We start from the raw sequence: 26,181 nt of genomic DNA, 5'->3' as shown, positions 1-26,181 counted from the left end.
CCACCAATGTGATATATGCCATCATGTGCCAGCAATGCCCCTCTGCCATGTACATTGGTCAAACTGGACAGTCTCTACGTAAAAGAATAAATGGACACAAATCAGATGTCAAGAATTATAACATTCATAAACCAGTCGGAGAACACTTCAATCTCTCTGGTCACGCAATCACAGACATGAAGGTCGCTATCTTAAAACAAAAAAACTTCAAATCCAGACTCCAGCGAGAAACTGCTGAATTGGAATTCATTTGCAAATTGGATACTATTAATTTAGGCTTAAATAGAGACTGGGAGTGGCTAAGTCATTACGCAAGGTAGCCTGTTTCCTCTTGTTTTTTCCTACCCCCCCCTCCCCCCCAGATGTTCTGGTTTAACTTGGATTTAAACTTGAAGAGTGGTCAGTTTGGATGAGCTATTACCAGCAGGAGAGTGAGTTTGTGTGTGTATGGGGGTGGGGGGGATGTGAGAAAACCTGGATTTGTGCAGGAAATAGCCCAACTTGATTGTCATGCACATTGTGTAAAGAGTTGTCACTTTGGATGGGCTATCACCAGCAGGAGAGTGAATTTGTGTGGGGGGGTGGAGGGTGAGAAAACCTGGATTTGTGCTGGAAATGGCCCACCTGATGATCACTTTAGATAAGCTATTACCAGCAGGACAGTGGGGTGGGAGGAGGTATTGTTTCATATTCTCTGTGTATATATAAAGTCTGCTGCAGTTTCCACGATATGCATCTGAGGAAGTGAGCTGTAGCTCACGAAAGCTTATGCTCTAATAAATTGGTTAGTCTCTAAGGTGCCACAAGTACTCCTTTTCTTTTTGCCAATACTTAATTGTTATAGTTAGAAAGTTTTTCCCAATATCTAACCTAAGTCTTCCTAGCTGCAAATTAAGCTGATTACTTCTTGTCCTACCTTTAGCGGGAATGGAGAGCAATTGTTCCCTGTTCTCCTTATAACAGCCCTTAACACATTTGAAGACGCTTATCAGATCCCCGCTTAGTTTTCTTTTCTCAAGCCTAAACATACCCAGTTTTTATAACCTTTCCTCATTCAGCAGGTTTTCTAAACCTTATCATTTTTGTTGCACTCCTCTGGACACTCTCCAATTTATCCACAACTTTTCTAAAGTGTGGCATCTAGAATTGCACACAGTACTTCAACCGAGGCCCCACCAATCTATTTCCCACATCTTACATATGACACTCCTGTTAATACACCCCAGAATATTAGCCTTTTTGGTAACTGCATCACATTGACTGATATTCAATTTGTGGTGTGCAGTAACCCCCCAGATCCTTTCCAGCAATACTATCCGCTAGCCTGTTTCCCTATTTTGTAGCTGTGCATTTGATTGTTCCTTCCTAAACAAAGTACTTTGCACTTGTGTTTATTTAATTTCATTTTATTGATCAGTTCTCCAATTTGTCAAGGTCCGTTTTGAATTCTAATCCAGTCCTCCAAAGTGCTTGCATCTTCTCCCAGAGCACCTCAGGGATGCTTCATGTGCAGTTGTTCAAATAAATGGATGGTTTGTGCTTATTTGATTTGGATTTGAGTGGCATTTGCTCGGTTTATAAAGTGCATTTATTCAAATGTGCAAAGTGTTTTTTTCTTTATTTGCCAGCACTGAAAATTCAAAAACAGCCTTCCTAACAGACCAGTTTGTGCAATAAAGGCTGTATCCAGAATTGACAAGCCAACTGGGAGCGTGCAGGGCAGGGTGCATGAGTTTGGAGGTTAAAAAAAATCTAGGGAGAAGGGGCTAGCCAGCTACACACCTTTTAATTTATTTATTTATTTATTTTTAAAAAGCCTGTTTGAATGGCAACACATCAGACCGCTCGGCTTTGCCTGCTTCTGTCTCTAACCAAGCTTTTAAAAAAAACCACTTGTCCTCCAAGTGCTGTTGTGCTCTGTGTAAGCCTGCATTCTGTCTAATGGTAGCCTGAATCATTATTCTGTTACCGTATCTTCCTAAGTGAGCAGCCTTTGACCTAGCCAGCTACAAAATAGTAGCTTGGAATTTAGATTTTGCATAGTGTAATGAATTTGTCTGACCTCCAGCTCTGAGCTCTCTTCGCCATGGGAGTTTGCGTGTTTTCTTCTTCCTACAAGTGGCAGCCTAGATCCCAAGTTGAAAGTGAATCTTTGCCTTTGGCCTCTCTCCAGCATTCCTTGCTGAACAAGTAAGGATTTGGAATGTCAGAAAATAGCAAGAGGGGAGGGAAGATTTTGTGTGTGTGTAAAGGCTTCTGTAATGAGGAGGACAGAACAAAACACAACTTCATCTGGACTGCCCCTTTCTGAAACCGTGCTTGTTCCTGATTTATTCTGTTTTGTTTCTCTTAAATCATGCAGCTCTGCTCTGCTGCTACAGCAAAGAGCTATCGGCAGTGCTGTGGAGTGAAAAAGGTTTCTTGCAAAAGCTTCCTATTTGGATAAAACTAGCTATTCCTCTGGCTTCACCCTTGTGGGACTGGAGGAGTTCTACCTACTGCAGTTATTGCGGGTCGTCAGTAACATTCTGGCTTTGGATGATCCAAAGGAAACATCCTTTTGTGGAAGACCTTAAAGCAGGCTTTTTTTCTGAGGGCGGTGCTGCAACACCCCGGACTGTAACACAGGTATTCCTTAACACTTTCTCTTCAACTTGAACAGGAAGCAGCATTGTGGGGCAGCATTTACTATAAAACTACACTCTGATGCCTAAAAGTATCACACTGCAAACAGCAGGCTTTTTAAAATTACCGTAACTGTGTTAATGATTTAATTTGTTTGATCTAACTTGGGAGAAGGAACTACCCAGCAGCACATAGCGGAAGGAAAGTGAAGACTTGGACTTCATTGCTGCTTGCAGAGGTGTTACTACCCCCTCCTGCCTCAGAGGGACCATGTCGTCCTTGTACACCAGGAGCAAGGAGTTCACCCGAAACAGGAAGTCTCAGTCTGACTCTCCCCCGTCGTCTCCCTCCCCGATTGCAAAGACGCTCAGAGTAAGCAGCGTTTTCATTACTGTATTCCATTGTGACCTCCTCAGCGCTGGTTACAGCCAGAGATTAATGATGTCAGTCTGTCCTCTTGTAGTGGGAGACCTAAGTATATGGTTTGCTTCTCCGCACAGGGTGACAGTATGAAATAAACTCAGGAAAGCTCCTGTGTAGCAACAGGTTTGAATCCTGTAAAAAGGTATTCTCCGCAGTCCCCATGCGGTAGTTACTTGGCTGAATAATTAGGAGAATCTTTGTCACCCTATCTGTGTCTGCTTTCTGTTTCTTCACAGTGGGCACAAACCTTTGTACATTAAATGGCTGAAAGCTTTGCTAGCAAAAAGTGTTTGAAGTGGAAATGAGGGAAAACCTGAACAGCTTGTTAAACTACACTTCGTTTTTTCACATGCACTTAAATATTGTGAATGCACTGAAGTTTGCTGTACAACTGGGCTCAGCTCTTCAGCTCTGTGAAGTGAGACATATTAAAAAACTTTGAAAATAGCCTCTTGGTGGAGATGACTAGGTGGAGGTGGCTGTAATTTTGCACTGTCCCATTCCTTCTAATCGCTGCATTTGGAGATGATCCCTCTGACAGCTTTTAATAATACTTTCAAACTTAATATAAAAGAAACTTTTACAGTCACATTGCTAGTGGCTTTGGAGTTGTGTGAAAAATACTCTCCAGGGGTCCACATTGTTAGGTAGGCAGCATGCCCGTGGTCTAAAGATTTTATGCACACCATATCAAGCAGGAAAACTTTGGCTGAAGAGGTGAAACGAATCTCTAGGTAGCCTGAAGTGGTCACAGAAGACTAATATGCACTTGTCTCTCTACATTTTAATGACCTAATAGCCTCTTCAGAAAGATGGGAAAGGCCATTGAAACCACTATCTCCTTATGGGAAACAGTCATTGACACTATAAATCTTTAGCTGCTTGCCCCTGGTGGTTAAATTTAATCCTAAAAAGAAAAGGAGGACTTGTGGCACCTTAGAGACTAACCAATTTATTTGAGCATGAGCTTTCGTGAGCTACAGCTCACTTCATCGGATGCATACCGTGGAAACTGCAGAAGACATTATATACACACAGAGACCATGAAACAATACCTCCTCCCACCCCACTGTCCTGCTGGTAATAGCTTATCTAAAGTGATCATCAAGTTGGGCCATTTCCAGCACAAATCCAGGTTTTCTCACCCCCCCCACACACACACAAACTCACTCTCCTGCTGGTAATAGCCCATCCAAAGTGACCACTCTCCCTACAATGTGTATGATAATCAAGGTGGGCCATTTCCAGCACAAATCCAGGTTCTCTCACCCCCTCACCCCCCTCCAAAAACCACACACACAAGGTGCCACAAGTACTCCTTTTCTTTTTGCGAATACAGACTAACACGGCTGTTACTCTGAAATTTAATCCTGTAGCGCTGGGAGTCAGTCTCCAATGCTGGCAATCAGTTCTATTACTGCATCTACTGGGACCTTCTAGATGCTTATTGTCAGAGCCAGAGAGCTAGTTTGGGAGCTCAGGGAGTATCTGATCTTCCTCCAAAGCTGCATGAAACTGAACGGGTCTTTTTTCAAATGTTCAATTTCTGCAACTGCATCTGCACAATCAATTGACAAAGAGGGGAAATAGTGCATGGAGAGCCTTTTAAATTTTCTTCTAAACTGGAGACTGAAATGAATGGTTAAATACTCCAGTCATCCACTTATTAGAGAAGGTCAATGTCCACATTGTTTCTCAGACCCAAGCTGACTCATTCTCTCCTCCTCAACCATTTGTGCTGGGAACCATATGACATGCACATCTGGCTGCAGCTGTCAGTGCTGTGGTCACAGACACTCGAGCTACCTCTGGCTACCTAACCCATAAGATTGATTAGGAACTCCTTGTTTTATATGGAGTAACCACGAAGAGGAGCACAGCCTCTTTGGGTGGCTCAGCTGCAGATCACAGAACCGAGTGGGAGCTGACAGGTGGCTCAGTCTCTGATCTAGAATCACCTGCCCCAGAAGAGTGCTCACTTGGGATTGTAACACTAATCAGAGGATTTGTATGAGGGGAGAAGTGCTCTCATAGCACTAGTGAGGCCACTGCTCCTGCTAGAGCACAGGGATACTTGTCAGTGCAAAGATTTCTGACTGCAAGTACAACAGCATTATTACGGTTCAGCGTAGGACAGTCAGAAGTAACTTTGTCTCGTTACTGCAATGGATGTCAATGGTTAATTACTGAAGAGGTTTCCGATGAAGCATAACAGCCCCAAACAAGTTGGATTTAGCTAACTGACTTGGCCTACTTTGGGTATTTCTCACAGTACCACTCCCAGACTCGAAAAAAAAATTGACGACAATCTTAATACAGCAGGGAGCACTGCATGATCCTCTCGGTTTGTCTAATCTTAAGGCCTTATAGCTAATGACATTTGAAAAGTGAATTTATCAACACCAATACATAGTTGGCTTTATGTTCATCTGAGATTCTGTGGTCTCTCCTTTTGTGTTATGATACCGTGTCACCCAAGTTGTCTTTTCACCCTAAATTTGGAAGACCTCTTGTAATCACAAAACAGAGACATGGGATCACATCACTTCATTATAAACTCTTACAAACAATAAGAAGCGGAACATACTGCAAAACACGGAGCATCACTGCAGTTACTGAAAAGACTGTAGAGGTAATTCCGGATGAATTCCAACACTTAGTTCTCAGCTAACCTCCTATGTCAGCACACTGTGTTATGGTATGCAAGATCATCCATCGTCCTTGTTCCCTAGGCACATCAGTGTCGTTCAAGGACAAGTAATCCTGAAATGTTTTATTTTTTGTTTCATATACTAAGACGGTTCACAACAGTGTTGGTGTGGGAGTAGCCAAACAAATCCTATCGAGCCTTCCAGAGTAACCACAGCTAACCTCAATGTCCCAGCTTGCCAAAAGAAAATTAAGTAGTTAGTTTTACTTTAATTCAGATTTTGGTGATCTAAATTAATATCCCGTTGGCATAACAGTCCAAAGCTTCAAATTAAATAATAGTGGGAATTGTATGGCAGCTTCTTCATGGGGAAACTTTGTACCAAATTCCTTCTCCCCCAGCAGAACCTTTTTCATATAAAGTATTTGTACCATCACTGACAAGAGTTTGTTCTAGGAGAGATCTAGTAGGTTACTTCAGTGTTAGGTAACTCCACAATATCAAGAGGCTGAATATTACACGTGTGGAAAACCTGCGCAGAGCAAGACAGGCAAGGTTGGAAATATTGGGGCTTACGATGTCAGCAGTCTAATTTAAAGTCTTTTAAAAGTCCCTGGTATGCTGTTTGAAGGCCAAAATGGCCCACCTCTTTTTGTCCTAGAGTTAAACATGTCTTCCAGCTCCCTGGTACCTGCTTCTCTATGATTTTCTTTTTCCAGAAATAATTACCAGTTAGCCAAGTCTTTCAATGCCCAGGGATGCATATCCTCCCAAACTGCTGACTTAGGTATATTCAGCTTTTTCAGGTATTTCCTTACCTGTATTAGCTATATCAATAGCTATTTTCATTTATAAGGTCCTCAATACTTTCTAATGATCCACACATCTTGTTCAAGACTCGCTGCAAAAAACCATGTCAGTAGCTCAGTGACTTTAAATCCATCAGTTATGTTTGTACCCCTCATTTAGTCATGTGGTACTTTCCCTGACTAGCATTAATCTATGCTGTCTTTTTGCTGCACATTGTCCATAAGATACTACATATTGGTTACTTCCCAGATTGCCAGTCGCAGTACAGGTTCCTTTTTCCTGTCAGATCTTGGAATAGTCCTCCATATTGGCCACTTAGTCCTTGAACTGTCCAACAGAATTCTCATCTTCTTTGCCTTAATTATGACATTTCAAGATGCTCCAGCTTTATTCCATGCTCACTGATTTCAATGCACCTCTCTGAAGTGGTGACCATCTAAAGTGCTATGTGCATGCTAAGTATTATCACAGTGGGGCGTGCACTAGTAACTTGGTTAGAATCAGTCTCCACCGTGAGTGGACCATATGCTTGATCTCAGACTCTTGATCTGGTGGCATCTGGTTGGGAGGAGAATGGCAAAGGCTCTCAACTTGCTCCCACTCGTATCTCTAGAATTCTCCCAGTTCAGCCCTGGAGTTCTCTTGAGCAGAGGCTTCTGGGTGTACTGAAGTACACCAAGCTACATGGTGGTTTAGTGATGTGAACAAGTGATTCTAAACTCTAACCCAGGTCTTAAAAGGAGAAAGGCTAGTTCATGGACTTAATAACGACTCAGTGTGCAAACGTGTTGCACAGAGACAAGAGCAGCATATTTTAGATATTAAAACATGAGTAACAGCATAAAATCTTATTTGTACGAATATACAATCAAAACCAGAGTTCTGTCGCTTCCAATCCAGGATCTCTCTCCTTGTGCACTCAGACATCGGTAGAAATGTTTGATTGGATTACAGCCTTGGAATAGCTTTGAGTACAAACAGATCTGATGGTCCCTTTGCACTGTTCGATTTGTGAGGGCTTTTATTCATGTGACAGTTTTTTTAATCCTGTTTCAGATATGAATGGTTACAGGTTTATTCTTAAATAAAACTACTTAAGTGTCACTTGACTTACGTCTTAACTGCAAATGAATTATAGAAAAGGCTACTTTGTGTAAATATTCCTAGAGAAAAAAATCTCTGGGTTCTCTGCTAAATGAATTGGTGGATTATTCTAATTGCGATAAATTGGAACTAGATAAAAAATAAATGATCTCCTGACATTTTACCCCAGGAGTGCTGACTGTTTAGAGTGCAGTAGCTTATATGCTATCTGCAGTTATCCTGTTAAGCATCAAATACAGTAACCTGTAGCCTTTCTAGAGAGCTAACTTGGTCAGTGTTACTTTTCTGCATCCTCGTTGGCTTATCTCTGGTCTAGGAGGCGAGTTTATGGATATCCTTTCTCAGGGACGTTGAGCCAGTCAAAACACGGTCTCCTAATTAGAGAGTGCATCGCCCAGAAGATGTACAAATGATATAGAGATGTTCCTGTGTTCAGGGCGGGCTCCAGGCACCAGCGTTCCCAGCAGGTGCTTGGGGCGGCCGTCAGAAAGGGGCAGCAGTCTGTGTCCTTTGGCGGCAGTTCGGCAGCAGCTCCTCGGTTCTGCCGGCTGCAGCAGCAAATCGGCGGCAGCTTCTCCCTTTTGCCGCCCGTGGCGGCAGTTTTTTTCACCGCTTGGGGCGGCAAAAACTGTAGAGCCGGCCCTGGCTGTGTTGCACTAAGAACCTGCAGCCTGAACTGTTCCAAGATACTCTAAAGACCAAATCTAAGATACAGCATGATGTGGTGGGCACAATTAAAGAATCCAGCACTGCATCTGAGAGCAACAGTTGATTCGGAGAGACTCGTCTTATATGGATGTGTGTCGCAAAATGAATCCCTTTTGTCGGCCTGTATGGAGACTGATGATAGAGGTAGATTTGCAGGGCTCCTCTGAGTCACCAGTACTGGGTTTTAATGTGAATACTGTCAAGTCGTGCTGATGGATCCAGTTAGCTCCATCAGGGTATAAAGGGGGATGAGTGCTTTTTTGGAACCAGAGGTCCTGGAGTGAAAGTCTAGAAACAGACTAGTCATAGATTGAAGCTATTCACTTATTTTAACATAAAACAAAACTCTTCTTCCTTGGTGTATGTATCTTTGCTCCTGTACGCCAGTGAACATTGCTCAATTCCAATTCTGCTGCTCCCCAACAAAGCCGGTGCTTAGATGTCTGAGTAAGGAATTGCTTCACACTTAGTCACTTTTCCGATTCCTGAGCATTGCACTAGCTTTTCCATGTGACTTTCCATGTATAACTTGGCTGTATCTGGAAATGTATTGGCCTTCTAGCTACCTATAATCCATCTATCACTTGAATTGCCTCTATGATGTTCCCTTACCCCTTATTGGTGAGAGCAAGGGAGGAATAATGGGAGACTTTCTGATGAAGTGTGAGAGTCTCTTGTACAAATGAGCAAAATCTAACAGGCAGAATTCTAGTCTGGTGTAAAAGTTTGTTTTGCTACCGTAGTCAGTGATTGGTCACAGAGTGGAACCCAGCATCCTATCTCTGATTTTTAAAATTCTCCATTTGACCTGCTGCCATTTTTACCTTGGCTATTTGCTGCTGAAGAGCCTGGTGGTTCAGTTTTAGCTGTAAAGCAGCTTGCCTATAAACTGGCCATTTAGCTTTCATGCTCACCACCTAGAGAGAAGCAAAAGAGTTTGTTTCAGTTCCTGTTACCCCAATCAGGAGACCCCTCCAACCTCCGTATTGTACTGTAGTCCCTAACCAAAGTAACATGATGAAACGTGCATCAGTTGCATCTTCATTGCATGTCTGCACATTTCAGTGATAAGTGTATGTATTTTATCAATTTTTCAGTCGTAAAACAGATGGTAAAAGTAAGATTGCTTTTGAATGCCACAAAATGCATAAGTTGCTATTGCATTTTGTTTTGCCCGATTTTTAACTCCAATTCCAGAAATAAATATTGTCCTTAATTCGCTTAGCTGCCAGCTAAAACTACCGATGCTAATCTCGTGATCTTTAGAGCAGTGGTTCACAGACCTGTTTAGGAACCTCTTGTGATCCAGAGCACTTGTTGATGGTCTGAACATAGCTATATGATAACACTGTGCTCTCAGTGGAGAGAAATAAAATGAATGAAAGGGGACAGTGTGACCAACTTATTTCTAAAAGGGAAAGATATTTAGTGCATTGAAGGCAGCTAAACGTACCCAGTATTCTCCGAATTACTTTTCTGTGTAATTATTTCATGTGATCGTTGCAGTTGCCACAGTTACACCTTTGCAAAAGGTAGGGGAAGTGTTCATAGGGCAACATCACGGAGCGTGTGCCACCCTCTGAGAAAGCTGGAGTAGCTCTGCTTTAGGCAACTTGAATTCTGGCCAGTTTCCGGGTGCCATAAATGCATGTTTAACTAATCCCCCATATTAAAACTTGGAAAAGCCCAGACGTGGTGTTTGAAGGGGAGGGGAGCAGAGAAGAAGCAACAGCCTTACAAACCTATGACCTTGTGAAATTTAGAAGCAAAAAGCCTTCCCTCTCCTGTGTCAGCTGGGTGCCTGCTTTTTATTTCCTCTTGAAGCTGCATGTCTGGAGAGTTGTGGCTAAGACTGTATCGCTTCTCTGCAAAATTAAATTTTTCACCAATAAAATCTGATCTGCTTTAAAAAAGGGGGGGAGGGGATGTGGGGGAGAAAAATTAACAGCCACAAAACCAGGTTTCTGAATTGTGGCCTTTACTAAATTAAAATACAATCCAGCTTGACATTTTACATGCAGACTTTTATCCCTGTGGGTTTGTGATAATGAAGTTCAGCTGTTGTAAAGCTAAAGGGCCATGCAAGAGAAGAGACTGGGAACTGAGGGTAGGGGCTGGAAGTCATGCAAACTGTAGTATTACTGTTGAATTTTAGGCCCAGTTTGGGGTTGGAGCAGTGCACTAATCACACACAGTTGTCACTCAGAATTATAGTAGTGTGTATTCGTTTCTGATTTACAATGAGGATAGCACATGTTCAATTATCTAAGGTGTTCAGCTAGTCTCTGAAGCCGCTGTTCATTCTTGGATGATCATCTGATGTGCTCCTATAAGAGCAGCTTTTATTAAGCTAAGCCTGCTGATTTATAGTTTGGGAAAACATACTTTGCATCAGGTTTACTGGGGGTTGGGGGTTATTTGGGGGTGGTTTGGTTTTACCTAAAATTGGAAGGCAAGCTGTTCTTTTTCCTCCCTAGCTAACAGGAAGCTCCAGAAGTATGCAGCTGTCACGTCAGTAGGCTTGTTTTTCCAGAGATACCATAATGTCAAGAAGCATTATTAAGTACTCTTCGCCAGTAGGGAATTCCTTTAAGAATGGATGTCCTTGTTATATTGCTCCCATTCTAAGACTGCACTCTTCAGTTCTTGAGTAACATATGTAATTCCAAATAAATCCGTGGGGTAAGAGGCATTAAACTGAATCATATACTTGTCTGATCTGTATATGCATGAATAGGGGTGTGAGAACCTACAGTACGGTAATGTCTTGGGTCTTTTCCTCAAAGCTGCTACTAGTGCAGCTCCTCTTTTGGTAGTAATGGTGAGAGAGAGCTCTAGTATGAACAAGGCATCCTTGGTAGCTGTCATTTTTTACCACCGTCATACCAGAGGAGCTGCACCAGTGGTAGCAACTGGATAAAATCTTGGGAGTGGGAAGCGGGCACAGGCAAGGTGAAAGGAGGGGGTGTGTTGTTCTCTTGACAAACAGTGCCTCCTAACTCTTTGCGTGTTATGCGTATGCGGGGAAGAGGGAAATGCCCCTAAAAGCAGGTGACTTCTGTTTTTTGTTAATGTGAGTGGTAGATTCTCTGTAACGTGAAGTCTTTAAACCATGATTTGAGTAACTCAGCCAGAGGTGAGACGGGTCTGTTACAGGAGTGGGTGGGTGTGGCTTTGTGGCCTGCAGTCTGCGGGACCAGATGATCATGATGGTCCCTTGTGACCTTAAAGTCTATGAGTCTGTGAGCTCCAAGTTGTTTTAAAACCCTAACTCATGAGGCTCACTGGGCGGATACTTGGCAACAGAAGATTAAACTACAGGCGGTGCATAAAACGTGGCCTTTTCGTTGGGAAAGGTGATGAAGGGGGTATGGCTTGAGCTATGCTCCAGGATCTCGTTAGTGGATAGTCATTTTATCATGGATATTCACTGGACACTATGAAAAATACAGCAAAACAAATCCTGTGCAAAACATCCCAGAATAGCCCAGTTTTTCCCAAGCTTGGTGAGTTGGAGATGATACAGCATAAAATGTTCCTGGCCCATGTATTTTCTTTGGAAGAAATGTAAATATTAGATGTTTTCCCGCATCCTTGCAGGGTCAGGGCCACAGAAGAATGCAATTGAAGGCAGTTAGGCCAATTTCTGCTTTGGCAAGAGAAAAGGTTGATCCCCTTCTGGCACTGCCTTTTAGGGCTGCATTTTATCTTAAGCCTTCTATAAGGAGGTTGGTTTTAATTATACTTTACTAAACTTCTAATATCTGTAAAAGCTTTTGAGTTTTTTAAAGGAAGTCTCCAGTGTTCCATAATCTGAACACATTTCTAAAATCGAAACCATATGGCGTTCCGGGCTCTTCTCAGTCTCGTTGCCATCCAAGCTAATAAACTGCCGATACCTAGCTCTGCTTTTTAATTAGAAATGGGAACAGAGTAAGAGCCCAATGAAATATCCTGGGGCAAGGAGGGTTGGAGAGAAATAGCTTCATGTGGGAAAGTTCAGAGCTATATTAGGATAACTAATACTGCTCTGTTTGCCTCCTTGGTTCCTTAGCACTAGCCCACCTCAGAGGCCCTCCTTTCTGCCAACCAGTCAATCTCCACTGGATGAGATTCCCTCTGGGCCTCATTAGTACCCTTTCTGGATTGGCTAGACAGGTTGCTAAAGGACAGTATAATACATCCTCTGCACTGTGCCCGAACATGGTGCTGCTGCTGCTACCTGACCCCAACATACGATGCTTTGAGTAGTTCCTTTGTACGTGACCATAAAGCGATTCACATCTTAACTCTACAGGGGAAGAGGGCAAGCAATAGGGCTTGCCAGAAACTTGAGCGTGTGTGAATATGCTCTCCTTTTCACCATGCTCTGGTTTCACATTTTTAAAAGATTGCACCTTCTAAGGCTCAGTGCTTTCTGAAGAAATGCTGGCATATTGGTTTAATACCGACTCGGGAGCATATCACCATCCGTATCACTAACACAGCTCCTTGGTTTTCATTGTTCTCCTATCTGAATACTGCCCCAACCGGACCTTGTTTGGCTTGTGAGATGTATGATCTCACAGTTTGAAGTTGTAAGGCTGCAATTGTTTCTAGTTAAACTTCAGCAAGGCCTGAGGAAAATGGAACGAAGTGGACAAAACGGACAAAATAGTATCTGAAAATGCAGTGTTAATGGCCAAGAAAAAGGACAGTTAAGGTTCTGATAGTTATAGCTGCATTGTACTCCTGGGCATACTTTTAACATAGCATAATGTAAGGTATCTATTTAACAAAAAACAGGAATGGGAAATACCAGACTTACATGTACATGTCTTACTGAGTAACTTGCGCTGTACAGTGGTAACCTTTTTGTCCTTCTACTCTCCTCCTCCTCTTCTCTCCCGCCTCCCACCTCTTTCCTCTTTAGGAGGTTAAAGTTTTCAGCCCTTACTTGTCATGTGTGAATTTAGATTTTCAACTATTTGGGGCAGGAACTAGGTCTCTGAAGCATGTACCACACTCCACTGCTCATGTATCATGTATGCAGTGAGGCTGAGTTAATGCTCCAGGACCCGTAGCGTTTGCATTTTTACTTTAAAAATAATGTTTAACTATGCAACTTCATGGTTGCAGTAAAAATTTTTTTGCATTTTTCCTACAACTTTTTCAAAGGGAAAACTGGTGGAGGGAGAAGCGTTGATCAGTAAGACACTTGTCCCAATTCAGTTTTGGGAAGCATATGGCCAGAATTTCAGACGAGCTCACTGCCCGCAATTGGGCCAGATTTTCAAAAAAACTGGGCGTGTTGGGAACTGAGCTCTTTTAAGAAGCTGCCTCCGTTTTGGGGTGCTGACTAGTACATCTGGATGTCTGTCTTTGAACAAGTGACACTGGCCCAGTTTTTGCCTCTTAATTTGCCCTGAGGTTTACTCTTCCTAAGTCATCCCTGGTGTGTCTCTCCTGAAATGCACAACTGAAAACTTAAAGGTTCCACTGTACGTTTTCAATCAGCAGTTTTAAAATACTCATCCATTTGTTAGTGTTAAAGCTGCCTCCGTGAGGATTATGTTCAGACAGATTTTCACAGTTCAGCTCCTTTGGCTGCAGCCCATTCCAAAATTTATGCTTGACCTTTTTTTCACGATGGAGGAAAATGTATTTTCTTCCACTATCTTAAAATTATGTGAACCTTTTCCTCTGAAACTTTCACGCACACAAGATTGGCCTTTGGACAAAGACCAACCATTGAAAATGTCAGTCCCAAAAGTGATTCCTTCCCTCCCATACACACCCGAAAGCCTGTGGTCAATTGCAAGCATGGTTTTAGGAGGGAAAATGTTTTGCAACTTTTAATTACAGTAGGGTTATAGTACCAGTTCCTCCAGGTTTGGACAAACCTGGAACTTAATGATCTTTCTCTCAAAATAGGACTTGAACTGGATCACTCTGAGGGAAAGCGCCCAAGGCTTTCAGACCTTGGGAATGGCATACTTGCAAATTCAAAAAGGGGAGCCAACCCAGCAACGTTAAGAGCCACCATACTTGCACTTCGCTATTCAACCGGCAAATACGCTCGTCCCATGTGGGAAAGACAGGCTCATGCGAAGAAGCTGGGCCCTGTTCTGAATGACAGCTGTTGTTACATCACAGGACGTCTAAAGCCACCAGATGCGAACAGCCTCTGTGCACTTGCCAGAATTGTTCCCCCAGATATCAGCAGATCAGTCACAAGCAAAATAGAATGACTGCATCAAATCGAAGGGAACAGACATCTGCTATATGTCAGTTAGCTGCCTGAAATAACCCACTTTTTCTCGCGCCAATGGAATCGCTTAGAAAATCATCGATGGCCACGTGACTGGAAATGGGGCACACGTCGCTGGAAATACTCGCTGAGGATGTCAAAAGGCACACCAGTGTTGCCGAATGCCTTCCAACAGGTACAAGGAAGGACTGGTTGACTTGGAGATGTTGTTTAAAGCACCTCCAAATAAGAGATGGCCATTCAAAAGTCACTGTGCAGAAATGGGGCTACCAATGACCCAGACATGGGACTGTGCTGAAACACAGGCCATGGAACATCTGCTGATCTGCCAGCTCCTGGAGGAACTGTGTGAGACGAAGCGGGACTGTTCTTAATGTTTCCTCTGAATACTGTAGAGGTGCCTCAGTTTCCCCTATACATTTCTTAAGTCTCTAGGTGGTGGGATAAGGGGGTGTAATTGTTGCAGAGCAAAGGGCCACTGTACATAAATGACCAATGCTCTGTCTCCTGGCAACTGATGGCCTGGGCTTTTCCTCCCTGCAAGGTGATAGCTAAAGGTGAAAAGAGAACAAAGGAATCAAGTGACCTCCTGGCCTGGGAAAGGGACAAAGCCCAGAGGAGGAGGGGGTGGAGAGAGTGTCAGTTTGGGCTGGCTGGGGACATGGAGTGAAGTGCAGACATGGTTGTCTGGCTCACTGCCCCCCAAAATGGACCCAGCTGAGGGGTCCTGTTCTCTGTACGTACAAGCTCTGTTTTAGACCGTGTTCCTGTCATCTAATAAACCTCTGTTTTACTGGCTGGCTAAGAGTCATGTCTGACTGCGAAGTTTGGGGTCAGGACCCTCTGGCTTCCCCAGGACCCTGCCTGGGCAGCGCACGGAGGGGCAGAGGATGCTGAATGCTCCAAGGTCAGACCCAGGAAGGTGGAAGCCATGTGTGCTTCTTGCCCTGCAGACAGTCTGCTCCCAGAGAGGAGACTTCCCCAGAGTCCTGACTGGCTTCATAAGGAGCAGTTCCAGAGTATCACCCGAGGACATGGAAGACCTCTCCAGGGCCACAGATCAGGCCATATCGTGCCCGATACAGGGGAAAAAACCTATGATTGTGAGTGGAAGGACACAAGAAGATGACCTTGGAAAAGATTCTAAGCTTTCTGCAGAGCTGCAGTCTGGGGTACAAATGTGAAATCCAATGATTTCCTGCAAATTATGAACTTCTCATAATAAATAGGATTAATTTAACAACACATAGCCATACAGATTAAGTGTGTACCCGGACCCACCCATCAAGAAAAGAACTTGGCTTTGTAAGTTGTGGTATAAAGATGTTTTTAAAATAACCTCTGAGGGGGCTGTTTGGCTGTTCCTTTCTCCTCAGTTCCTAAATGTCTGTTAGGCTGGTGGGATGCCCTGCAGTGTCCTTCCTAGCAGTAATTTTGGCCATACTGAAGTAAGAAGAGCCCTGCCTGAAAGGATGCGACCTGATGCTCTCGTGGAAGGGAGTAGAGCTGGAAGATGACACAATACTCTTGTCTCTTTTCTGCCCCTTTCTGTCAGTAGCTTTAAATCTTTTTTCCCCCCAGTCTCATTCAGTCTCTCTCCCCTCTGCCTAAGAGAGACTTCCCTGGTTTGTGAACAAAGTGACCACATTTTGCTTTTCATAAGGTGACCATGTGATTTCCCCCTCTCTCCTCCATTTAAAATGGTTTCCCCCTCTCCCCCCACGCTGCCCTCCAGGAAAGGAGACCTGTTGTTTGAGGATTTTCTCAGTGCTGTTAAAGAACATAAACAAGCCTGATGTAATAGCTGCAGAGCTTCAAATTCAGTGGATTATTTCCATGACCGGTTGCCACTGTAAGAAAAGCTGTCACTGAAAGGGATTAGCATATTGATCTGTAAAACAGTTGGATAATTTTCAACAAGAGTATTATTAATCACCCCCTATTTCCTCTACCCTGCTGAATGGAGAAGATGAGGCCGGAAGACATTGGGTAGCTGTCTGACTTTTGTGCTGAAGTGAAATACTTTGTTTTAAGAAGCAAGTTTTACTAGAACCTCTTACAAAAGAACAAGGAGGCTCTGTTGTGTCAGGCAGTAAGGACAGAAGTGGGAAAGCTACTCAAAGTAAACATCACAGTTTGAGATGCCAGTAAAATGTGGAAGTTTTCCTCCTTAACTTACTGAAACTCCCTGCAAGGCCTCTTAATTACAGCTGCCCGAACCGAAGGCTCTTAGAAAAATAAGGCACATGCGAAAGCGTAGCCTTGTGGTTAAGGCAGTGAACAGAAGGTCAGAGCTGGGTTCAATTCCCAGCTTTGCCAAAGACCGCTCAAGCAGTTTAGGAGCCAAAGTTTCTTGGAAGGTCAGTGGAATTTGGGCCCCCAAGTGCTCCAACACCTTGAAAATGGGATAGTCTCCTGAATCACTGAGGTGTGTTTGAAAATGTCCTCTTATCCCTCTGTGCCTCAGTTCTCCACCTGTATAATGGGGCAGAACAAACTTTCCTTATCTTGCTGGCCATCAGAACAAAGTAACAGTGAGGTAACCAAATGCTATGGTTAGGGGCCCTATCAAATTAATGGTCCATTATGGTCAATTTCATGGCCATAGGAGTTGAAAATTGGTAAATTTCACGTTTTCAGATGTTTAAATCTGAAATTTCACGGTGTTGTAACTATCGGGGTCCCGACCCAAGAGGGGATTGGGGGGGTCACAGATCTGTGTAGGGGGGTCATGGGATTGTCTTGGGATTGTCTGTGCTGCCTTCAGAGCTGGACAGAGTGGGGAGGAGGGGGTGCGGAGCTATCTGCAGACAGAGAGATACCCAAGAGCAGCCTTGCAGGGAAAGAACAAGTCCTGTCCTGCCCCAGCCCTGCCCGGACTAGCAGCTAGGAGCCCCCTTTGCTGGAGCGCTCCCAGCAGCACAGGGAAGATCAGATCCAACTCCACAAGCCTCTTCTAGCTGCAGGAACCTCTGGGGCTGCTGTCCAGCCCCAGAGCGCCCTAAAGCAGGGGGAGGTACCCAAAGGTGGGTCTGGTCCCCCTGTCCCCCTCACCGAGCAGTTGTGCAGGAGATGGACAAGTCCTGTCTGTCCCCAGCCCAGGCAGAGCTAGGAGCCCCCTTTGCAGGGGTGCTCCTAGGAACAAGGGGACATCGGATTTCATGGGGAAGGGCTTATTTCATGGCCCATGTCACGTTTTTCACAGCCATGAAATTGGTAGGGCCCTAGCTATGATGATGGGCCACACAACTGCCTACATGGAAATAGTGGTTAGCTTTTCTGCTCATTTCCCTAACAGCAGCCACACTAAGGGGAAGACTTTCAAAAGTATAAATAGCAGTTAGGTGCCCAATTGTAATTTGTCTCTTTTGAAAATCTTCCCCTCAAACTTTTATGGCAGAGCTACTTCAGGAGTTAGCAGCTGGCCCTAAACAAGGGTGCCCAAAGTATGGTCTGAGTGTAACACAAGAGATCCGGCAGCTATAACTACAGAAAGAAGACAGAGCTAATTGATGCCGGCTTTTTTCCATTGCTGGTGAACTCAACCAACAAAGCAATTTCTGTTCACTTATCAAATGCGGTTTCACTGTTCACTCCCCCAGCCTTGAACTGTTATATAGAGTTGCTTTGTACAGCTAAACACTTGCCAGGTTTCACTCCAGAGGTGCCTGTGTAATGAAGTGGTCCCTGTGTACTGTTTGCACAGCGTTTTTGTTTGCAAAGCACTTCGGAATCCTTCTCTGTTGCTATAGAAATGTGAGATTAAATTATGAAGCATATTTAAGTACAAGCAAATGTGGCAGTGTACACAAGCTTCTGATACACCTTAAGGCTGTACTTGAGTTAAACTGGATGCAGGCCTCATGCTGCTGAAAAGTTGACAGAATGATGTGGTGCTTTTCCCAGTTGCTCTGTTCTTGCTCAGTTTCTGATTTTTAGTTTTTTTTCGCCCTGCCTGCTCATAAGAATAGTATAGCCAAGGAAAGTATATAGAACCCTTTGCTGTGTATTTCTCCATGAACATGGAGAAGCCCCCTGGACTTCAGACATTGCTAGAAATGCTGAACAGTCTAACAAGACTGCAAGCCTAATTTTGAAGCCTAGGTGGACTTTTCACTATCAAGCAGTTTGAGATAGGTTGCCAATTTTGATTTGGACGTATTCCTGGAGATTTAATCTCATGACATAGTCTTTAATTAAAAATTCATCTTTAATTGAAGACTCCAGGACAATCCTGAAGGGTTGGCGACCCTAGTTTGAGAGACAATTTCAAGCTAAATCCTGGGTCTTAGCCCATGACACCCTGAAAGGCTTCAGATCTCACCTCTTGAAAATGGGCAAGTTATCCACCCAAGTGAGGCTTTTAGCATTACATTTTACAGCATATTTGATTAGCTCAAGTCCAACAAAGGAGAATTACCTGGGGGGGCATGGGATTAAAACAGGGCCCACTTCTCTCCTGCTTTGTGCTGTCACTTGTACTAGTGCAATGGGTGTAAAGCATTAATACTGTGATATAGTAGCATTTTACACCCATTTTAGAGGTGGCAAAACTAACACAAGGTTCAAAACAGGGAAAATTGTGGTCCAGTTGGCATTGGATTATATAAGTTAAAACTTCGATAAATGTCTATAAAATACACACAAGGGTTACGGAGATGATGGAAGGACGTGTTGGGACCATACTTGTGATGGTGTATGCTGTGTCATCTATGCCACTACTGTTTGACTTCTGCACTTGTATGTAGTGGAGAACGTTCTAACCCAGAAGACTCTCTTTAGCAAGCGTGGCTTACCGCAGCTAACCTCTAGCAGACTGTTGTGCCAAGCCAAACTATACTCTGATTTATTTTATGTATAGGTTGGCTCAGATTGTCTTCGGTTTAAGAGCACAAGTGGGCTGCAGCAGATGCAGTGCTAAGAATAGAACTGCAGGGGTGGTTTGGAGGTTGGTTGAACTCGCAGGGAAATGCACTCAGCACCGAAAATTCCAAACCATCTCGCCCAGTGCTCTGCAGCCAGGGTCCCCCAAAGTTTCACTGTGCTCAGGTACTGCTGTGTCCCCTCAGCACTCTTGAGTAACTTCTGAAAAGAGCATTCCTTCTGCTGGAAATTTGCTTTATGTGTGAGATGTTCAGCCATGAAAACAATGCCGATTTGCAGATTTTCAGAGTCTAACACAAATACGCAGGGGGAAGGAGAGAGGGTTGTCTTTGTGTCATACTTTCCCATGCTGTTCTCATCTATCTCACTCAATGGACGCTTCTTCCATCAAGGTTCGGAGGCATGCATTCATACCTTTGGTGTGAATCTAAGGGAGATCTGACAACCGATGAATTATTCGTTTCATGACGAATGTCCCTTCCATGAATGAGATTTTGAGTGCAGTGCACACACAGTCACAGTCTTCACTAATGGATATTTTAGGCTTGCATTTAAGGATATGTAAAACGTAAGCCATCATTGGTCTTGATAGGGTCAGAATTAAAGTCAGCCTAATGCGAACTAGATGGAGGAAGTTTAACATACAGCCAATGGATTTAGAACTGCCTCCCTGTAAAGAGAAAAGGAGGACTTGTGGCACCTTAGAGACTAACCAATTTATTAGAGCATAAGCTTTCGTGAGCTACAGCTCACTTCCTCAGATGCGGAATCTCATTGCAGTCTTTATTACAGACAGACAGACGCACACACTCGTATCCGACTCCACTTTCCTCCCTGACAGTCATCCCCACAATGTTATGATTTTGGAAACTTGGATTTTGCCCAGTGTCTTCAGTACTTGTCATTCCTTTTCAGTAGGTTGAAACCTGAAATGCTGCAGTGAAGTCATAGCAATTGAGAGGTTATGGGAAAAGATCAGAGATTTGTGGTTTGGATACGTGAGATAATACAGTTTGGATAAATGGGATAAAGCTTGTAGCAGTGTTCTTGGGGCTTGCTTTCAGAGTTGGAAAGTAGCTCCTAAGTGCTGTGGCTGCAATTCTTGAGTTGACGTGTTAATGTTGTCTCACTTGCTAATCCTGTTTTCTTTTGTCTCCCTCTTCCTTTAGCATGAAAGACTTTCCAGGTAAGAGCTTTACCATACACATTTTCTAATTAATAGGTATAAATGGTATGTTTGTCTTGCCTCCTACATTCACAGCGCTCTAAATGAGTAGCATTTCCTGCTTATTGGAGATGAAACAGGGATCAGGGTCCAGGACTAGGTCAATTCCAAAAAGCGTTCCCTTGATATAAGTACTTGCCTCATGCAAGTTTTGGAACCATTCTTCTCCCAGAAAGAAATCACATAGGCAGTGACTCAGCAAGGGGAAAGAAATTATCCTTTTCACTGCCGTTTGAATGGGTGGGGAACCTCTCCGCCAGCGAGGCAGAACCATACCTTGGGGAAAGGTTGGCAGAAACCGCTGACTCGTATATCCTTGTTTGGCAGGGATGGGGCCAATACCCCATTTTCTGAGTTTCCAAGCTGTAGGTGACCACATTGTCCAGGAGTTCCTCATGTGAACTTCATTTAAGCTTTGCACTGAGCTCCATATCTAGTTGGCAGCCGGTGTCAAGTGGAGTGCCCCAAGGGTCGGTCCTGGGGCCGGTTTTGTTCAATATCTTCATAAATGATCTGGAGGATGGTGTGGATTGCACCCTCCACAAGTTTGCAGATGACACTAAACTGGGAGGAGAGGTAGATATGCTGGAGGGTAGGGATAGGATAGAGAGGGCCCTAGACGAATTAGAGAATTGGGCCAAAAGAAATCTGATGAGGTTTAACAAGGACAAGTGCAGAGTCCTGCACTTAGGACGGAAGAACCCAATGCACAGCTACAGACTAGGGACCGAATGGCTAGGCAGCAGTTCTGCGGAAAAGGACCTAGGGGTGACAGTGGACGAGAAGCTGGATATGAGTCAACAGTGTGCCCTTGTTGCCAAGAAGGCCAATGGCATTTTGGGATGTATAAGTAGGGGCATAGCGAGCAGATGGAGGGACGTGATCGTCCCCCTCTATTCGACATTGGTGAGGCCTCATCTGGAGTACTGTGTCCAGTTTTGGGCCCCACACTACAAGAAGGATGTGGATAAATTGGAGAGAGTCCAGCGAAGGGCAACAAAAATGGTTAGGGGTCTGGAACACATGAGTTATGAGGAGAGGCTGAGGGAACTGGGATTGTTTAGTCTGCGGAAGAGAAGAATGAGGAGGGATTTGATAGCTGCTTTCAACTACCTGAGAGGTAGTTCCAGAGAGGATGGTTCTAGACTATTCTCAGTGGTGGAAGAGGACAGGACAAGGAGTAATGGTCTCAAGTTGCAGTGGGGGAGGTTTAGGTTGGATATTAGGAAAAACTTTTTCACTAGGAGGGTGGTGAAACACTGGAATGCGTTGCCTAGGGAGGTGGTGGAATCTCCTTCCTTAGAAGTTTTTAAGGTCATGCTTGACAAAGCCCTGGCTGGGATGATTTAATTGGGGATGGGTCCTGCTTTTGAGCAGGGGGTGGGACTAGATGACCTCCTGAGGTCCCTTCCAACCCTGATATTCTATGAGTCCAGAATGATAGCAGTGACGTTATATCAGTGAATGTTCTGAGCTGCTTCTGGTAGGTGTTGAGATGTTTCTTGGAAGGCTTGAGTCCTGACCAGTCATGGTCACACTGACCGCATCTCAGCTGTTCCCAGGCTGATCGCTACTCTTCTCTACTAGAGTTGGATCTTGTTTGTTTGTAGGTTGGAATCAGCAGGTACAAGCCCTACCACCAGTGACTCGTACAGCGATCGTGCCACCAGCCGCTCCAGCGCTTACACCAGAAGAGAGAACCGCCTGGCTTCCCTCAGCAGTAGAACAGAGGAGGACACTAACAGGGACTATAAAAAAGTAGGGCTCTTTTATATGTAATATTTCTACCCCATATACCCTAAGCGCTGCCTATTTGAGCTGTAGCCTTCTTGCAGAAACCTGAGGTCTGCTGGGAGGAGCTGTGAAAGATTAAAAAGGGAGAGTTTTCAGGAATCACTAAGTTACCTTGCAAGCAAAGGGTTATTTTGTCAGCCCAACCATCTCAGGGTTTGTTTCTCCTGACTTCACTGTCTGCTGGAATCACGCTCCTTCGAAGATATAAAAGAACCATGGACTCAGGGAACGAGAGAAGACTGAATACACAGGAAAGAGGCAAACAGGCTGAAGAAGTGCTCCAGCTCAGAGTGGTTTGCTTTGTTAACATGCAGCTAGTTTACAAAGTTCCTTTTCAGGGGAATTTCTCAAATGACAAAGATGAAAGCATCTGAAAAGTAGCTACACAGTCTGAGTGGCATTTCGGAAAGCCTTATCTTGCATTATTGCTGGGTAATGTTTGCTCGGTGTTTATAACCACTGGTTTTCATTACAGTCTTCATCTGCTTTGAATCAGCACCAGGATGAAACCTGGAATGCTAGTCAGCAGGGAAAACCAAAATACGTTGTTTGGTATTATGAGCTAAGGGGAGCGTACTATACGTCCGTGGGCTTTAAGCTACCACCTTATATAGCTATTTTGGAAGAACCTAATTTAACTCTTGCCTTAATCCTTCAATAACTAAAGCTAAGGGGTAAAATCATTCTTTACCTGATCTTAGAGCAGAGAGGAACGTGTGTGTGTGTAAAATAAATGAAATAAAATATGGTAATAGCAAGTCACAACTGTTGAAAGGTGAACAGATTAAGGTGATCTTCATTCCCAGGGATGTGAAACCCTAGAAGGTACTTCAGTTTAGTTTTTTAAACTAAAAACTAGTATGGTGAGAGAGGACTCCATCTGAATTAGAAACCAGTGTCTCCTTAACAACCAGTCAGTGTGCAGGACTATAACGTTCCAGCACAGTTTGCCTAAAGGCGTTTGTCTTGCCTCTCTGAGAGGTGGGAAGTACTGATGGACTCAGGAATTGGTGAGGCTGGTAATCTTTCTCCCTGGTAAAATTCTTGACTGTTTATTTCTCTTCCTTGAAGTGAAACCATGTAAGAGCAGAGCAACACACTCTCAGCTGAATTATAGGTTTAGGTCTGGTCAGCCAACTCAGTGATGTTGATTGAACATCTGAATTCTTTATTATATTAAATTATTAAGACAGGCAAGCCATTTTTAAAAATGCCACAGGCAGTAGACAAAGAAAAGGGACTTAAACTACAAAAGCCACAACGGACCTTCTTAATTTCTTTTATGGGATCAGTTTATTAGGACTGGGGGGGGAAAATCAGCGCAGAAGAGTTGAGCCATTCTTAGAAAGTGGTGGCAATGCAGAAATGGCTCTAAAACCTGCTACTGGTGTTCAGAGCTGTGGAGCAACACGTCTCCATGCAGTTGTGACTGTTAGGCAGGCTCATACGACAGGCACAGAGCAATTCAAATACCTGGCTCCCTGTTTCAGCTCTACGAGGGCGCGCTGTCTGAAAACCAAAAGCTGAAATCCAAACTGCAGGAAGCCCAGCTGGAGCTGGCTGATATCAAATCAAAACTGGAAAAAGCAGCCCAGGTAAGGAGGAAAGGGGCTCCAGAACTGGGGAGATGAAGACAGGAGGAGGGGGTGTTGGCTGATGAACCTATGATTTGGAGGTGCTGGTACGGTTTCCATAAAAGAAAATTGTGCTTGCTTGTAAAGTGCTTTGGATTCTCTAAAAGGTGCTATTGAAGTAGAAAGTATGATTGTTCATGCTAACTACATTAGGCTCCTTGTAAAAACAGCTTTCTTACATATGGAGGTTCTGGCCATTCTCTCTGTGCTGTCCATGCGCATGCCACTCTGTTTTAATAACTTTCTATTTGTAATTGAAATAGCAGAAACAGGAAAAAACCTCTGACCGATCGAGTATGCTGGAAATGGAGAAAAGGGTATGTGTTTGTGTCCCATTCTTCGATTCTTATGGCTCTGATGTGCATGTTAGTTTCCGGAAGGAAAATGTTAATTAAAAACATGGGCACATTTTGTTTCTGCTCCATGGAATAGTGCTTGCGATAATACAGGAGTTCTGATCTTGGCTCCCCAAGCTTTTCTGCTACTGTAAAACAGTTAAACTTAACTGTCTACCTTATCACAAGATGCTACAGAACCACAATTGACCCTTCATGGCAATTCCTTGTGCAATTCCAGTGTGGCAATTCCTTCTACATCCTCCTAGTCTTCACTAACACAAAGGACCATCTCAACAAAAAACCCAATCCTTTCCAGTCAAGTGGGTAGTATCTTATACCTTGAAATATGAGCCTCTGAGCACTCCCTTCCCCGATCTGAGCAGTCAAATCACAGCAGTAAATCAAAGATGTAAATTGCCGTTCCTGGCTAAAGTGATATCTTTATCCCATTGTTTACACCGTGTTTGATTCATTAGATTTTGGAGCCTTCTGCTAGTTGTGAGGATGGGGTTTAAGTCCAATTCCTGGAGTGAAAGACAGGAGCTACTTGTGTGCAAACACGTACCAGTGTTCAGAGATGGTCACATTCAAGCATCCTGAGTTTGGACAGTAGCAAAGATTCCTTCTCCTTGGCCTGCACATAAGCCTATACTGTCTTAGGGCATGGCTACACTGGACACTTCAAAGCGCTGTCTCGGCAGCACTCTGAAGTGCGAACGTGGTTGTACGCGAGTGCTGGGAGAGAGCTCTCCCCACGCGCCTGGTAATCCACCTCCACACCTTTAAAGCGCTCTGACTTGCTGTGCTCGGGGGGGGGGGTTGATTTTTCACACCCCTGAGACAGCAAATTAGAGCGCTCTAAAATGTAAGCGTAGCCAAGCCCCAGATCTCGTCAGATCTCTCCAGTTAAGCAGGGCTGAGCCTGGTCAGTACTTCGTTGAGGGCTCTTCAGCAGACCTGTAGGTGCTGCAAGCAGTGGTGGTAGTGTTTGAGTCAATGGCTTTCTTCCCCTCTTCTGAGAGGGCTCGAGCCAGTGCTGCAGCAGGAAGTCCTGAACAATTGTGGATACTAGAACCCATAATGCAGTTTCATAAAGGGGGCATAACTGGGTTCTAGTTCAATTCCAGTTCATTGGCGGGAGGGCGGGTAGTTCTGCCTCCTCAAACGCCCCCTGCCATTTCAATCACATACAGCTTTCTTACATCCTGTCTTTAAAACTGTCTAGTAACACTGCATGTGAGTTTAACAGCTGCCATGCTCCACCCCACTGATGGCTACATTTGACTGGTAGATGAAGTAATTCCTGCTTTTGTGAAGTGCTTTGGGATACTTTTCTATGAATGTCACTATAGAAATATAAGCTGCTATTTTTTGCTTTGAAGAAAAAGTATTGAGTTCTTCCCCAAATCTGCCACATGATCATCAGTGTTTTGAATGTTTCTAAACAGGGGAAACGAGCCCTCGAGCGGAGACTTTCTGAAATGGAGGAGGAGATGAAGGTATGAAAGAATTTGCTCACCCCTTTTTCCCTTCTGTGTTTAGGATTAATGATTGAAGAGGTTATCATGCAGGAGTGGAGTATGTTGTGGGGGGAGGTGCCCTATGTAACCCTCTGTGTGTGTCCCTTTATGCAATCTTGACTTGAGTTACTGACCATGTTCTCAGAGCATGGTCTGATGCTAGAATTGCTGTATATGATCACTCAGTCAGTTGCACCTCACGCTGGATCTGTGCCC

The 26,181-nt window shown here is 44.0% G+C and overlaps 1 protein-coding gene across 4 annotated transcripts in view; it reads left to right on the top strand.

The window, feature by feature from the left end:
• The window catches only part of PPP1R12B (protein phosphatase 1 regulatory subunit 12B), a 177,694-nt gene that overhangs the window by 133,416 nt on the left and 18,097 nt on the right, over positions 1-26,181 (top strand). For 2 of the 4 annotated variants that reach the window (XM_084611109.1, XM_084611107.1), the window contains 5 exons: positions 20,624-20,640; positions 22,290-22,437; positions 23,964-24,068; positions 24,371-24,424; positions 25,894-25,944. In XM_084611109.1, the coding sequence (XP_084467235.1) occupies positions 20,624-20,640; positions 22,290-22,437; positions 23,964-24,068; positions 24,371-24,424; positions 25,894-25,944 (375 nt within the window). Of the gene's footprint in view, positions 1-2,259; positions 2,629-2,799; positions 2,998-20,623; positions 20,641-22,289; positions 22,438-23,963; positions 24,069-24,370; positions 24,425-25,893; positions 25,945-26,181 lie in introns of those variants that run through there. The other 2 variants (XM_084611112.1, XM_084611108.1) reach the window with 2 other exon arrangements.

The sequence above is a fragment of the Lepidochelys olivacea genome, assembly GCF_965140295.1.
Source record: "Lepidochelys olivacea isolate rLepOli2 genome assembly, chromosome: 21".
Taxonomy (NCBI): domain Eukaryota; kingdom Metazoa; phylum Chordata; order Testudines; family Cheloniidae; genus Lepidochelys; species Lepidochelys olivacea.
Note: the sequence above shows the minus strand (reverse complement) of the source record. Positions and strands in the feature narration are given on the sequence as shown.